A 16,645-nucleotide genomic window follows, 5' to 3' on the forward strand; every position below is an offset into this window, starting at 1 on the left:
CTTCACATGGTGGTGCAACAAAAGCAGAGCACATATTTACCGCACTACTTAAGATTCATTTTACCACTACCATCTGCGGAACCCATATTGCTTTTTCCTCAGTACCTCTGGGCAGTGACTGTACCATGATTTCACAGAGAGAATGTTAATATGACTTATGAATAACAGTACCATCAGTAACACTGAAATCAATGCAGATGTCACAAAATATGAACTTCTCAAGGAATAACTTCTTTTAAACATTTGGGCAACTCTGTTTTCTCTGTTGTATTATCCACTGAGAAAGAAAATTCCTGTTTGATTATGCCCTTACAGAAGTTATAAAAAACCAGATTAGGTATACAACTGGTTGACACTTAAGATACTGTATGCTTTCTGCAACAGAAGAACTTCTGAAAAATGTTCTATAGAACTATATTCATCGATACCACCTCATTGGTCCATTCCATTCATTGATGGGCAGAGCACTCATGTTTTGACAAAACTTTAAAGCTTCCATAAAAGTTCAATTAGAAAAAAAAAAAAAGAATGTAAGACAACCACAAAATGAAGTATGAAAGTATGACATTTTTGTTTCTAAGAGTGAGTCCTTGAAAATATATGTGGTCACTACAGAGATGATTTTAATCACAAGACAGCAGATGAACATGTAAGTAACTCCCCAGGATCTGTCTGTGTCCAGAGTCATTTGTGGCGCTGTATGGTTTTCCTTTTCCTTCGTTTGAAAAAACAGCAGCACCTGCAGATGAGGGAAACACTCTTTTTAGTTTAAAAGCACTAAAATGTCACAAAGTTGACTGTATCATATTAACTTAAATGATCATAAAAAGCAACAGTCTAGTGCAAAATAAACAGTGATTACACCAATGAAGCGTATGTATTAGTAAAATATGGCAGAGTTATTACTATTATGTTTCATCCACATGCCTTTTAAGAATAGCAAGACATTCTATGCAACATAAAAAGGAGCCATTAAATTCAAAAGGTTTTTCACTAAGACTAACTGAGAATTTCATTCTATGCATTCTCACCCTTTCTCCCGGATATTTATATGTGATTGTTGAAGCCATAAGGAAGGCAATAATGATCCTAACACTGGGGAGCTTATTCTTACCAATAATCAGTTTAGACTCCAAAAATAAAAAGATACTCCAATATACACTAGTCAACATTTTCCATCATATTAAAAAAGTGAAAAACAGAAAACACATTTTATAGAATGTCAAGACTGGCAATTTTAAATTCTTTAAGAGTTAAAGAAGGTCAAGTTTATTGAAAGTTTAGTTAAGGTAAAAACTATGCTTAATATTTAAAGTAGCACAACTGAGGTGATTCCATTGTACAAGTCAAAACTGCATATGCAAAACAATATAATCCTGACTTTTATTTCTAGGTGAAAAAAAATCTTGGCTGGGCACAGTGGCTCATGCCTGTAATCCCAGCACTTTGGGAGGCCAAGGCAGGAGGACTGCTTGAGCTCAGGAGTTTAAGAATTCAAGACTAGCCTGGGCAATACAGCAAGACCCCATCTCTAAATCTCTCTCTCTCTTTAACTATATATACACATACACAAGTATCTCTAAATATATATACACACACACACACACACATGCTGGACATGGTGGAACCCGCCTGTTGTCCCAGCTCCTTGAGAGGCGGAGGCGGGAGGAATGTTTGAACTATGATTGTGCCACTGAATCCCAGTCTGTGTAACAGAACAAGACCCTGCCTCTAAAAGAAAAAGTTAAAAAAAAAAAAAAAATCTAGATGTAATCCTTAAGAGAACTAGTTTCTCTCACAGTAAATTCTTCTAGTCATAAGGAGATGCAACACATCAAGGCTGCTGTGGGAAAATGCTGTGGTCTGGTATGAAATGAAAAATGAGAATCACTGATCTGCTCCCACCAAAAAAAAAAAGAAAAAAAATTACATACACACCTATCTTAAAAGCCTCACAGTCTGAGTCAGTCTATTAGAATATACAACATGACAACACTACATATAGTTAGGCACCTTTTCTTTTAACCTTTAAACAGTCAACCCCTTCCTAACATTGAGTTTACTTTTGGCACAGACAAGCATGGTTGGGTATCCCTGATTTCCACTGAAACCCTCTGTGGGTGTGTGGGCATGTTTATAAATCACATTTTGTAATAAAAGCAAAGTATATTTATACACATGGTGATTTCATCACCGAGAGCTCCCAATTCAGACTGTGTATAATATGACCTTATAAAGATGTTTCTATAATTCTTACCAATCTATATTCATAAAAGAATAGCTTTGGCCCGGTGCGGTGGCTCATGCCTGTAATCCCAGCACTTTGGGAGGTCAAGGTGGGTGGATCACAAGGTCAGGAGTTCAAGACCAGCCTGACCAACATGGTGAAACCTTGTCTCTACTAAAAATACAAAAATTAGCTGGGCGTGGTGGTGGGCACCTGTAATCCCAGCTACTCAGGAGGCTGAGGCAGAAGAATCACTTGAACCCAGGAGGTGGAGGTTGCAGTGAGCCAAGATTGCACCATCGCACTCCAGCCTGGACAACAGAGTGAGACTCTGTCTCAAAAAAAAAAAAAATAGCTTCAGGTGTCCCATCCAGCAAAAGATTACAGAATATAACATAACTTCTAGATATGTTTTATATACTTCCATGAAATAAATGTAAACAGAAATCTACATTGTCCAGTTAAATTACATAATCTCTCTACCCACGTTATCTTTAGTCAAAAATAATTTTAAATTATTTATTGTGATTTCTGCCATAATTATGAAACGACTATGAGGGTACTGAAAACCAAATTACACAACTGCATTTTTTAAGTAAACCAAACAGTACACATCGACTAGACCATGGAATGTAAATAATAAAGATTCAACTAGAAATATATGTAATGATGAATGTTTATCAACTTTACTCTCATGGAGATGACTAGCAGAAAGAACGGAAATGGAGTACCCAGTCAAGAGCCTAGAGAAGAGCTGCCACAGTACAAGACTACAGATGTAAGAGATTTGTTCTGGATTTAAAAAAATAAGTCAAATTTATTTTTAACTGTCAGCTACCTAATATTTCTCAAATCTCAATTACTTTCTAAAAAATAAAATCCTTTACTCCAAATGAACCTTTAAATTTAAGACTTAGAAAAGAGAAGAAAAATGTCCAAATGGCAGAAAGCAAGACATAAAATAGGTATTTAGAAGTGACAGAACAAATACTTAGAATATTAAATTTAAGTATATAGTCATATTTCAATTGAAATTTATTGTTTGATATAAAATTCCTTTAATAATGCTCACTATTCTTAAACACTGTCCTTTCAAATTCCAAATAGATTCTTTCAAAGTTTTCTAAAGTTGTATTAGCCCTTTGAAATGGGTAATTTAATGTAATACAGATTTTGATGAACAAGACCAAGTCCTAGATTTTCTACACTTGTATCAGCAATTTACTTTGCTTAGTTTGTATTTCCAGTACTGAGAGTTCTGAGAGTTGAGATCTTCACACTTAAGTAATCTTTCCTTCAACAGTGTTTTACTGAACTATGACAAGCACTTATTTGAAACTAAATAAGATTTTCAAATAAATTCTAATGGCCCTTAAATTCAAACACAATCTAAAAACGATATCTATTTTAAATAAATCCCACTAAATAAAGAACACATCCTTATAACAGATTTGCAAAAGTACAGCTGGCATGCTATTAAAGTTACTACCACCAGAGGACAGCATTGCCTTATGTGATACAAATACATCCAAACACATAGATAAGAGAGAGGTGCAAAAAATATGATATACTTACAGAAGTTAGGAAATAAATTGATGTTTTAACCTTATGGCTTATTTCTTAAGATAAAAGCAATTACCGAAATAGCTAATTTATAGCCTTAGAAATTAAGAAATCAGGTCTCATCTCAATTGCTTCTTCTTCTCCAGCACTTAATCTGAAACAGTGCTGCTCCCATGTAGCCACTTGATCACACTATTGTTTTATTTTTCTGTAATAACTTACTCTTACTTTGAAATTATTTTATTTATTATCTGCCTTTGCACTAGAATTTAAGCTTCATAAAGGACTGCTTAGTTATAGCCCAACAAACTGGCACAAAGTTAGTACTTATTTAATAGTGGTCCTCTCACTTCAGCCTCCTGAGTAGATGGGACTACAGGCACCCAGCTGGCAATTTTTTAAAAATTATTTTTAGTGGAGACAAGATCTCACTATGTTGCCCAGGCTGGTATCAAACTCCTGAGCTCAAGTAATCCTTCCACATCAGCCTCTCAAAATGTGAAGCTACATCTCTACTCTAAAATTATTTGGGAATAAATGTTAAGTCCTAAGATGAACTTTAGAAACAACTTTAGTTTCTTTAAATACTATTAGGCAACAAACAGGCAATAAAAACGGATCAAAGTCCGAAAACACACAAAGGCTTTTGCTATTGACACCGCACCACCATTTCTCCTTTGTTCATTGCCTTTTTCTTCATCTATTTGCCTTGTCTTCCTGGATATATGTCATATACTTTCTTCTCTCAAATCCACCCAGAAACTGAAGCATGTTTCCCTATCTGGATATGATGTTCTTATTTATCCCTTCTAAGATGACTCATTGCTCACCCTTTGGTTGAGAGACTGTTGGTACCTCCTAGACCTACCCACGTAGGACTCCAGGACCTAGCTTCTCCTGACTTGGGTTGATGAGTGTACAGAAAGTATCTTTTATGGCATCTAATCTTTAATTATTTCACAAAGAATATTTCCCCTTAAGGTTTAAACCTGAAGTGTAATTTCGTATCTCTGGATCTCTTGACTTACAGAAAAAACGAGGAACCGTTTAGCTAAGCAAAAAGAGTTTAGATCAGAGAACAAGATCATCTACAAAATTACTCCACCCAAAAGCCTGCAGGCCCATTTTCATCTCCAACTTCTTCCTCCCTGTCCACTTGCAATTAGTCCCTTAAGTCTGAAATGACTTTCAAAATTTTCCCATCTTCTCATGTTGGCTTAGTTCAGAACTTTTCAACTTGCCGCCACCACTGATAAGTGCCTTTTAAAGGACTTCCCAGTCTAAGTCTCTCCTCTCTCCAATCTGTCATCCAAATTGCCCCCATCATAAATAAGGCCATGCCCTTTTCCTCTTAAATCTCATCAATGATTCTACATTGACTAAAGCATTAGGTTCACACAGCTCTTCGGAATTTGGTTCCCAACTTATTTCCACCCTCCTCTTAGTCTCATCCTCCATTAGGCTTCCTTCCCAGGTGGCCTATACTATGGATGGAAGGAAGGGAAAAGTAAGAAGCAAAAAATCTCCTTGCCATTCCCAGAATACGCCAAGTGGGATTTCTTACCTCTGTATCTTTGCATATGCTCTTCTTTCCACTTAAAATCCATTTGCTCTCTCCCAAAAGAGTGACACAGTCTCTGTCACTTTGTATTATAATTTTTATACCTCTCTCTTCCTCACTGAACTGATCTCTTGAGGAAACATATTATTCTTTACTTATCTTTACAGTTCTAGAGACTATCAAACTCCTGAACACTCAGTATTATAGAAACTAAACAAATGGTCCCATACTGTAATCTTAAAACATTTTTTAAGGAACAGTTTGTTTACTAGAGACTACTAACCCAAAATATAAATTCTCCATCTAGTTTCATATGAAAACTTAATTTATATTCTTAAACCATTTTCTGCAATCTGTTGAACCCCAGGAAGTGACATAAGCCTCATAACTGCAGCCAAATTAATTTTCCTAAGGATCAACCTGATCATAGTTTCTTGGCTTAAAACCACATGTCATTTCTTGGCTTCCTTTCTTTTGCTGAGAAAGATAATGTCCAAATTTGTTTACTGGCTACCAAGGCCCTTTGAGATTTGGGAAATTAGCCTATCTCAATTTTCATTAATGTGTTCATATATTCTCTGCCTGCATGAGTTACTCCTTGGACTGGTTCAATTCTTTCCTTGCTCCAACCTCTTCTCCCTGACTCCTTCCACCCATTTCCCTTGCCAAATCATTCTCATCTTTCAGAACTAGTGTAAATGCATCCTTACCCATGAGGACTTCTCTGATCTTCCCAACTAGGAGGACATACTCCATTTTCTGAACTCCAGTAACAATTATCCCTCTCCTACATGATTAGCAATTGTGTAATACTTTGTATTAGACCAATGATCCTTAACACTGGCTGCTCCTTAGAGTCACCTGAGAAGTTTTTTAAAAATACTGATAACCAAGCCCCACCAAAGACCAACTAGTAAAATCAGAAACCTTGAAAATACAGCCCAAATATTAGCACATTTTTAAAACTCCCTAGGTAACTATAATGTGAAATCAAGGTTGAGAACCATTGTATAAAAGTTGTTGGTATACGTTCCATCCAACCTAATGGTATACAAACTTTGACATACCTTAATAATCATCATATTATCAAACACACGATAATCTGTTCAGTAAATGTTGGAAGACGGAAAGAAAGAAAAAGAATAAAAGACGGTTTCATACTACTTAAAAAGTAAATACTTAAACTATTTTGTTCTCCTAAATACCTGGAATGAATGATGAAGGTGCTATCATTTGTATCACCTGTCTTAAAATTCTCAACTACAGTAAACAAGAAAGACAAAACCTCATTACTAACGAAGCTAATTAGCTTTCCCATCATTTTCCATATGGGAGAAAGAGTATTTTCCATCATTTGGAAATCAAATATTTACCCCAATGAGGTACTATTCTCAGGAAACATGAGGATGCTAAAATGTGCATTATAGAATACATTCTACTTAATGGGGTGGGGTGAGAAGGATCTCTGCTAATTATAGGTAAGACGAAAGATGAAAAAGAAATTCTGAAAGAGAATTCTAAGCATGTCCCTAGTTATGTGTCAAATGGTGGCAGAGAGAAGTGTAAGATGCAATTTAGAAAAGGAGCTGGGTATGGTGGTGTGCACCTATAGTCTCACCTACTGGGGAGTCTGAGGCAGGAAAATCACTTGAGCCCAGTAGTTCAAGGCCAGCCTTGGCAATATAGCAAGATTCCTATCTCTTAAAAAAGAAAAAAAATCATGCCCAAATTTCTTAGTCACAGATTAAGAGGAGATGAGGAACACAATAATAAACTTGTAGAAATGTTAGAATAAACCTAAAGAAAAAAATCTTGTTTAAATAGAATGTTTATCCAGCAAAGAGGTAGGAAAGCTCTGAGGATTTCTGTAACCTACCTAACCCACCTGATGTAAGGCTTCACTGATATCATGAGTTGCTATACTTTTTTTAAAACAACCATTTTATTAAGATATTTTTCACATTATAAAATTTATCCTTTCAAAGTATATAATTCAGTGTGTTTTAGTATTCACAACTGAGCAGCTATCACCACTATCTAATTTCAGAACATTTCCATCACTCTATAAAGATATCCCATCCTCCTCTTCCCTGCCCTGGGCAATCACCAATCTTTTGGTGCCTATATATTTGCCTATTCTGGACATTTCATTTAAATGGATTCACATAACATGTGGCCTTTTGTATCTGGCTTCTTTCATTTAGCACAATGTTTTCAATTTCATTTCTTTATATTGTCAAATGGCAGTCTATTGTATAGGTATACCACATTGTTAATTATTTAGTAATGATTTATTAGGACATACAGCCACTAGGAATCTGAGGATGAAAAAAATCCTTGTTTTCAAGAAATTCAGTAAGTTTCAAGAAGTGGGAAGTATATAAAGAGGATAACATAGCAAAGGCAGATTTAAGGAACCAATGCTATATAAAGTTCAGAATGGAAAACGGAGTTGCAAAGATAGGTAGGGGCCAGACTATGACAGGTACGAGAGGCCTTGATGCCATGCCAAGAAATATGGCAGGCAATGGAGAACGCTTCCTATAGGAACAGCCTTCCCACCACTTCCTTTTTTCACATCCTCCAGTGTCTACAGATAGGGACCCAAACACACACCCACACTCATCCCAACTGCATAAATTACTATGCCATTCTTCAGAGCCACTTTCCATCAAGTATTCTCCGATCATCCATGTCAGCAAGTAATCTTTATCTTTACAACCTCTAACCATTTTTAAAAATACCTTTTTCATCATATTAATCATATACTGACATATACTAGTACAACTGCAATCTTCCTGCTGGCTTGTACTTAAGAACAAGGACAGTATTAGGTATTTCGGAAACCTCAGCAGTGTAACTGCTAAATGAATAAATGGATAAATTTAATAAATTTGATTAAAAGCAAGTCTCCAGGAGGATGTAAACACAGAACCGCTAGTTTCAGTGAAGAGTGTGGGTATGGAAGTAAAAATATAGAACACAGATAAAAGAGGCACAAGCCCAAAAACAGAGATGAGAAATGTCACTGGCAGCTGGAAGAGAAGAAATAAACAGGGGTAATAATAGCTATTGAGTACCTGCCGTGTGCCAGACAAAACACCAGGGCTTTATCACATTTAATTTTCTCAACCTATGAAGTAGGTATTATTAGCTTCATTTTACAGAAAAAGAAACAAGCTTTCTTGAAGGTAACAAATCAGTGGCAGAAACAGGATTCTACAAACTATGTTTAACTGCAAAGGACATGTGCAGTAGAATCTGTCACACCACCACCCTACTTTCCTGTCTTATGATTGTACCTAAAATTCACAAAGATAAGCTGTTGTTTTTATCTCTGATTTAAAAACACACAAGTAAGACTATACTTTCAGGGATTTATTTCTGTGGTTCATAAAAATATACAAGTATACAGCTAATTATATCTTGAAATACACTAGTCTTAGTCACACTGTCAATACATTCTATAGTCAAAAGTGATTAAAATGGATTCTTAATCACTGCTCTTTAAGAAAAAAATCCACGAAAGTTTCCTAATTTTGCAGCCAGCAAATGAGCATTATTTTGAAAATTATATAAGGTGTCTTTGGATATAAGTAAAATATTTCAAAATTTACTAAACTAAGCAACTTCCTTTATTCACTCCCAGTCTGACTCAAAATTTGTCCTGAAACTGACAGAAGCATTTTAAGCACAGTATTACAACTAAAGGCAAATGTCAGAAAATAATTTAAATCCCCAATTATTTCTATTAATACTACTTTCCATAATATCTGCAATTATTAGTAACTATTTAGATGAGGATTTTTAAAATGGCTTTCTCACTACAAGGTTATCATGAAATTTATCAATATTGTATTCAAGGGCAATGATAACTGGTTAGTAAATGAAATACTGTTTTAGTGATACTACTGTGGGGGATGAGATCTGCTACATGTATTTAACAATTGCAAACAGAAAAAAGAAAGCTTAATGCAAAAATCTATCTATTTAAACAGCAAATAAAAACTATTATAAAACAAATGCACAAGCACAAGCAGGGTTGGTGTATCATCTATGCAATTAAAAAGTGGCCCCAAATCTATGTCACTTAAAGTAAAAAAGTTGCAGCAGGCAAAAGAGCTCCTCAAACAATTATTTCTTGCTTTTTCTGAGCTATCTTAATGATATCAAATACTTTTGAATAACTTTTACCAATTATAATTGCTGTGTTGAGAGTTTTGTTTTCAAAATACACAAAATGATGCTAAATATTTGAAATTACAGTCAACGGAGCTATTTCTGCCTGCCTACACTTGAGACTCACCACATGTTCAACACTTTCTGGCAGCTATACACACACACAAAAAAAATACAAGGAAAAAAAAGAGAGACAGAGAGAGAGAATCAGAAACAGCCCACATTGAAATTATCACATTGTTTTTCATACTTTTTTCCAAGCAATGTTGTTATAATTTATGTTTTGAAAAACCAATTCAAAATATTAAAACATGCATTTTATAAAGTTAATATTTACTCTTATGCTTACAGAAAAAAGACTGATAGTACATCAATAACTTCCATGCATCAACACTCCTAAAACTCAAAAGCTAAAAATAACGCTGTCAATTATAAGAATTTGAACACAGTTCTTAAATATTTTGTATTATTAAAATATTTACTGGAATAGAACTGTTTTAAACTTATTCTAGTGATTAAAATAATTAAGTATACCACTTGTTTTGCATGCACCTATTACCTAAAAAAAATTTCCTGAAATAATTGTATGTAACTATAAATCTCAAACATGCATAATTTAAAAACAGAGAGTTACTAAAACAAGTAAAATAAACACATACTTGGTTTCATCCATCACTTCTACTTCAGTAGGGGCTGTGATGGGTGCATTTGAACGTCCTGCGGTGGGGTCATCTGTGTTTAACTCTCCATTTGTAGAACTTACAACCTGTTTAAAAAAATTTTTTATATATATACATATGTACACACACTCATAAATATACATACATACTAAATAGGTTATACAAGGATAAACATAATTAAGGTTAAAGTATTTCAATTAGAAAGTTAATGTGAGGAACAAAACAATAGGTAGCAACATGTTCATAACTAAATACAGTAATAGGTCTAGCATTATATTAAAGATCAAGGTCATCTAATACGTGCTTTTCAACTTACTTCCTTTCCTTTTCGAAATCTCTGTCTTCTGTCTCCTTCCCTCTGGTTTTTAAGGCTAACTCCTACATGTATGTCTCAATCAGTTTCCTCTTGTGTGCCTATGTCCTTTGGCACCTTGCTATATCATGAATTACTTTCCTTGAATATTGAAAAACTTCAATATTACTCCTTCTAATGGACCCTTCACTTCAATCTGCAATTATGCTCAAGTCTCCATTTCAAACCGCCCGTTTAAATAGACAACACCATCATTCACCCAGTTGTTCAAATGTAGGGGTCACTGTGATTCCTCTTTAACTTAAAACCCACATCTAATCCATCAATGGCAGATCCTGTTAAATCCTTCTCCAAACATATCCCATACCTAATCGGTTCTTACCATCTCTGTTAATACAAGGACTCCAGTCCAAGCCACTATGATACCTTATGTGATTAAGAGCAAAAACCTATTATCTAGTCTTCTGCTTTGTCCCCCACTCAAAAGTATTGTCCACACAGCAATCAGGGTGCTCCTTTTAACATGCAAATCACATCACATATAGCTCCCTGCTTAAAACTCTCCAACTGTTGGCTTCCCGTTTCACTTAGAATAAAAAATCTATACTCCTTACACAAATTGACAAAGTCCCACATGATGTGATGCCTGCCTACCTCTCTGATCTCACATCACCTTCTCTGAAGCTCACTAGCCTCCATCCAGTATGTCAAGATTCTTCCCACTTACAGGCCTTGGCATTATCTATTGTCACTGCCTAGAATTCTCTTCCTACTTATTAGCTGACTTCTCATCTTTCAGATTCTCAAAGAGCATCTCTGAGACAGGCCTTTTCTATCACACAGCTAAAAATGTCTATGCTGACACAGTCTTTTATGTTACACCCTATTTTAAATTATCTGTACAGTATTTATCAGTGTTTGTGTTTTTCTTATCCGCTTGCTCATTTATTTGTTGTATTTCTTGACATCCGTCCCTACCTCCATTAAAATTAAGCTCCAGGGCAACAGAGACCTTGTATTGCTTCCTGCTACGCCTGGCACAGAATAGGCACTCAATAAATATTTGTTGAAATAAATGAATGCATGTACGCATGAATGAAATCCTGAAACAAGATAAAAATCATGCGGAAATTCCCAAATTCTCCCAAATTCTCTTGTTTCCGCAAATTCACCTTATTGTCCTATTTCTTCCTTTTCCCTCATCACTAAACTTTTTGGAAAAAAAGTATATAACTCACCACTTCCATTTTTATAAAATTTTCCATGTGTTTATTCCTTTACTCCTTGCAATCAGTTCTCCAACCCTACATAAGAACCCTAATAAGAGTTATCTTAAAGGTTACCAAAGATTCCTAGAAAATGTATTCAGGATACTCTGCTCAGTGCCTTATTTTCTTGTACATCACATCAACTCACTTGGCAATCGCTGAAAATTCTGAAGTAAGTTGGGTCTAGACTCAAAGCCTAGCTCTACCACTTACCAGCTATGAGACTCTGGGAAAGATACCTTACCTTGCTAAACCTTAGTGTTCTCAAGTATGAAATGGTGAACAGTAGCATCTAATTAACAAAGCTGACACGAGGGTGAGATGAGATCAATATATAAATGTCAACATACAAAGCACAGTGCCTGGCATATGGGAAGAGCTCAATAAATGGTCGCCATCATTATCACTATGTTTCATCTATAATCATGGCTTCAACTATCACCTCTAGGTAAAGGACTCCCTAGGCCTAACGACTCACCCATACCCTCAGTTTGCTAAGCCAAGTTTGGCACCTCAAACTCTGCATTTCTGAAGGAAAATTTATCCTACTCCCTCTGAAATGTATTGCTCTTCCCATGGCTCCCATTTCAGTTAAAGCCCTCCCATCTTCTAGACTTCCAGACTCAAAAATCTAAGAATTCTCTTTGATGCCCCTCCTACTCACTACCTAATCTCTTTAAATGAAATAAAAGGTTAGCAACACTGGCATGGGCTACAGAGTTGACAACTGACTATTAGACTTAAAAGTAGTATTTATAGTACATTATATTTTTAAAACTTAATTAAGTTCTTACTTTAGTCTACAACATGCTAGGCACTGTTCTAGGTATTTGGAATATCAAAGTAAGCAAGATAAACATCCCTGTCCTTGTAGACCTGACACTTTAGTGTAGAGAAACAAGACCCTCTCCATTTCCAAGGAAAGTATTAATAACTACAAATCAACCAACATATTTAACTTAGGAATAGTAGAAATTCAGTTTCCTATATCCTATATGGAGTAAGTACTTAGAAATGAACACTGCATTTGTGCCTACAGCTGAAAACACACAAAACTGCCTTGATAATCTTCAAAGGCAATCTACAGAAAAGAATACTCTTACATCTAAGCATGCCTCTCCTTTTCTGGGGTACTTGCTTCCTCCTTTCTGTCATTCTATTGAGTTGTAAATTTTTTCTCTTTATTTCTCTCTCTCTGAAAACATTTAAAAATAATTATCTGTTCTAATTATTGAACATAATTTGGTTCTTTATTCTTAATTTTGAAAATGTCAGAGCCTCTGCACTAAATTGGAAAGGAGATAGAAAGCAGTATTCTTATCTCACATACTCTCCACTACCTTGAACAGAGTACATGTATCCAGTACATAATCAAACAGTTCACTGAACAATTTCCACTGCTCTTTTCTCAACATACTATTCAACAGGTTTCTTAGTCTCCCTTTTGTTCAATGGCCCTAGAAAGGTAGAGGGATGCCACCTCAACTTACAGGCAGCTCCTCTGACACGTCTTCCCTTATTTTAAGCAACATAACTGAAAATTTTAAAACCCAGGTAGTCTAAATTCTAGCAACATTAATTACAACACATTTTCTAGCAACAGTGACTATATATACACTGCAATTATATAATCTGATTTACTTCAGTTCACAGAGGAAGACTTTTTATACCTGACTTTGGTAAACTTTATTTTATTGAAATGTTTCAAATCCCATTTTACCTGGTTGACCAGAACCAGACCAGAAAGAAGCAACATCTTCCTTTAATGTAAATATTCCAGGGTTTCCCAGATTCCCCAATCCTCTGAGTAGAGACTAGTATCCCAAGCTCAGAATAGAATCACTGTGGTAACAGAGTTAAGATAGGATATTGTTGTTGACCTTCATAAAACTGGCCTATTTAACACCAGTGACTTGAGACTGTATCATGGCATTAAAAGTATTTTCACTTAAAATTTGTGCCTTTTTGCAAAAGGGTTTTACAAAGAAGTAATGAAGATATAATACTGTAAATAATATATCATTATATTCCTGGAAGGCTAAAACAATCAAATATGTACAAATTTTTTTATAAGCCAAATTCTAAAGAACAATTCTATTTAAGTGACATTTCTAGAATTATAACTTGAACTAGAAGATGAGTCTCTGAAATACTAGTGTACATCAGGCTGATTTCTTAAAAGTATATAAAAATGGCAGATATTCTGAGGTTTGACATTTCAAAAAATAATTCAGGCATTATACAGGATTGTTGTTGTTCTTAAAAAAAAATTTCCTCTGACATTCCCAATTTGACAAGAAACTTACTACGGTTCTTATTTTAAGAAGATTAAAAAAAAAAAAAAGGCAACTAGACTCCAGTTTTACTGTCAGAATTTAAGAGGGATATTGGAGAAAGAGCTCACAAGCAAGTCTGAGACATAATCATAAACTTAACAGATGCCTGACAAATCCAATTCCAAAAGATGTTATTCTTATAGACTTTATAGAGTACAGACATAACACGTAGTATCTTTATTGTCAATGATTTTTAAAAGCCAATTAATGTACTTTCCAAATATAATGAATTCATACACATTAGTTATACTACTGTCTTCCTAATTGCTTTTTTTTTTTTTTTTTGAGATGGCGTCTCATTCTGTCACCCAGGCTGAAGTGCAGTGGCACAATCTTGGCTCATTGCAACCTCCGCCTCCCGGGTTCAAGCGATTCGCCTACCTCAGCCTCCCAAGTAGCTGGGATTACAGGTGTGCACCACCATGCCCGGCTAATTTTTGTATTTTTAGTAGAAATGGGGTTTCATCATGTTGGCCAGGCTGATCTTGAACTCCTGACCTCAAGTGATCACCTGCCTCAGCCTCCCAAAGTGCTGGGATTACAGGCATAAGCCACCACGCCCCGCCTGTCTTCCTATTTGATATCCTGTAAGCAAGATTACCAAGTAGAGCCTTGATACAATGTATGAATTTACCAAATATATTAATTAGCCAAATTCTCATCTATCCAATCATCTATTAGAAATTCTAAAACATTATATATTTATGTATTCAGCTTTTTTAAAAGGCATCTATAAGAAAGCACACTAATGAGATATATTAATAGTTAAAAGAGTGACTTCAAATAATTTCCTGAACCTGTGTTACAGTATACATATACTATATGAAACCAACTTCTTTACATATCCTAAAGACTAAAGGCATAATTGGTATTCTTGGTATTGCAAAAGATGACCCTAAAGCACAGTGACATGCTCACAAACTTTCAACAAAGATAAGCCAAAATGGATTTTCAATTAACTCCCACTCAGGATAATTATTTTCCTTGATCATCCCAGTCTTCAGAGATGTACTGTAAATGTTAATGCAAAAAAAAAAAAAATCATAATACTGATTTACCCCAATGATAATAGATAAGGAATTTCCTAAACTAGATCAAAGGAGATGAACTACAATTTATGTAATAAAGGCATATAACTATACTCCTTCCACAACCTCTTTTGCAGATTTCAGTACCCCAGAAAACTATGAATAGAAAGATGTGATTGTAATAGTCACTAGATTTTGTTCCTTGTTAATAACTGCATTTTCAAATATTTTATAGACTAAAACTAGTATTAGAAATGTTTTATAAAGGTCAGTATTCACAATTAATGTAATTGAGATAATGGTATCTACTATTCCTCTTGACTTTTAATCACGTATGTTTTATTATCATCTCAAGATACATTTGCCTAATCCTTTTCCGTTATTACCAGCTGTATTTTTATTTGTTCTGATGCTTTATCGGCTGAAAGATCAGACTGCTTATTACAACAATGAATGTTATTCTTTCGTTTTCCTCAACAATGCCTGGTTGCACAACATATATGCACCATTTGTAATTCTGCCCCTTTTTCTCCCAAGGGCTCAGAGTCACACTATTCGTTAGATTCAAAAAAAAGACTGTACAACTATAAGAGATTTCCAAACAATCAGGAGGTATTCATAGTACATGTACATAGTACAAGCATGTAAACAATTTTTCAGCAGTGTCCTTAATATTTGTCTTTTTACCTTTGCTTACAGTTGCCTCTATACAGGATCAGATTTTCAGTTGGCACTGAGCTCAATGGATTTGTGCTACAGTGAAAAGCACAGCTAAAATGGAATTAGAGATTACTACTATCTGTTGTCAGTGGTATATTTTAAAACCTAATTTTGGGGATCTTGATTTGCCATGTAGAGACACATCAAAAAGGGGTAACAACGGAACTTTTCCTCAGGCCCATACCCAACTAAACTCAACCTTCTAATTCTTTTCAAAGTCTTTCATTTCTTGTTATCCCCACTACTCAATATTTTTCCTCAACTACAGACTTTTGACAGCTGTATCCCTTATTTAGACTTGTCTCCTTTCAATCTAGTCTCCAGCAAAAGCAATCTTTAGAAAACACTAATCAAACTTGGTCTCCCAATCCCCTTATGGCTACCCATTATCCTCAGAATAAAGCCAAATTTAGTAACAAGACCCGGTAGATGCTTTGTGATTTACCTCCAGCATACCTTCTCAGTCTCATTTCTCAACACACACCAGCTTAACTAAATCAGCTTCTCAATATGTCTCTCTCGCCACAACCTTATTCATACTGTCTTCACTGCCTGGTATACTCCTCTCTTGACCCCTTCTATCTTCTTCAGTTGATTAACTCCCACTGATTCTTTATGTCTCAGTTTAGATGTCACTTTCCCCAGAAAGTCTTGACTCATCCAGGTTAGGTGCTTTTCCTATCAATTCTCCTAGTACCCTGTGCTATCTCCACGTATCACCCTGCGTGTTCATCAGCCTTCTCCACTGACTTCTTTATGGACACAGGCAC

At 35.2% G+C, this 16,645-nt stretch overlaps 1 protein-coding gene across 15 annotated transcripts in view; it reads right to left on the bottom strand.

Moving 5' to 3' along the window:
* Positions 1 to 601: 601 nt before the first annotated feature.
* The window catches only part of LOC105463150 (casein kinase 1 gamma 3), a 102,562-nt gene continuing 86,518 nt past the window's right edge, over positions 602 to 16,645 (bottom strand). For 9 of the 15 annotated variants that reach the window (XM_011710118.2, XM_011710124.3, XM_011710115.3 and 6 more), the window contains 3 exons: positions 10,190 to 10,296; positions 9,658 to 9,681; positions 602 to 739 (listed from right to left, as the gene is read on the bottom strand). In XM_011710118.2, the coding sequence (XP_011708420.1) occupies positions 685 to 739; positions 9,658 to 9,681; positions 10,190 to 10,296 (186 nt within the window). In that variant the 3' untranslated portion in view covers positions 602 to 684. The remainder of the gene's footprint in view (positions 740 to 9,657; positions 9,682 to 10,189; positions 10,297 to 16,645) is intronic. The other 6 variants (XM_071098542.1, XM_071098544.1, XM_011710121.3 and 3 more) reach the window with 1 other exon arrangement.

This window comes from Macaca nemestrina, chromosome 6 (assembly GCF_043159975.1).
Source record: "Macaca nemestrina isolate mMacNem1 chromosome 6, mMacNem.hap1, whole genome shotgun sequence".
Lineage (NCBI taxonomy): Eukaryota > Metazoa > Chordata > Mammalia > Primates > Cercopithecidae > Macaca > Macaca nemestrina.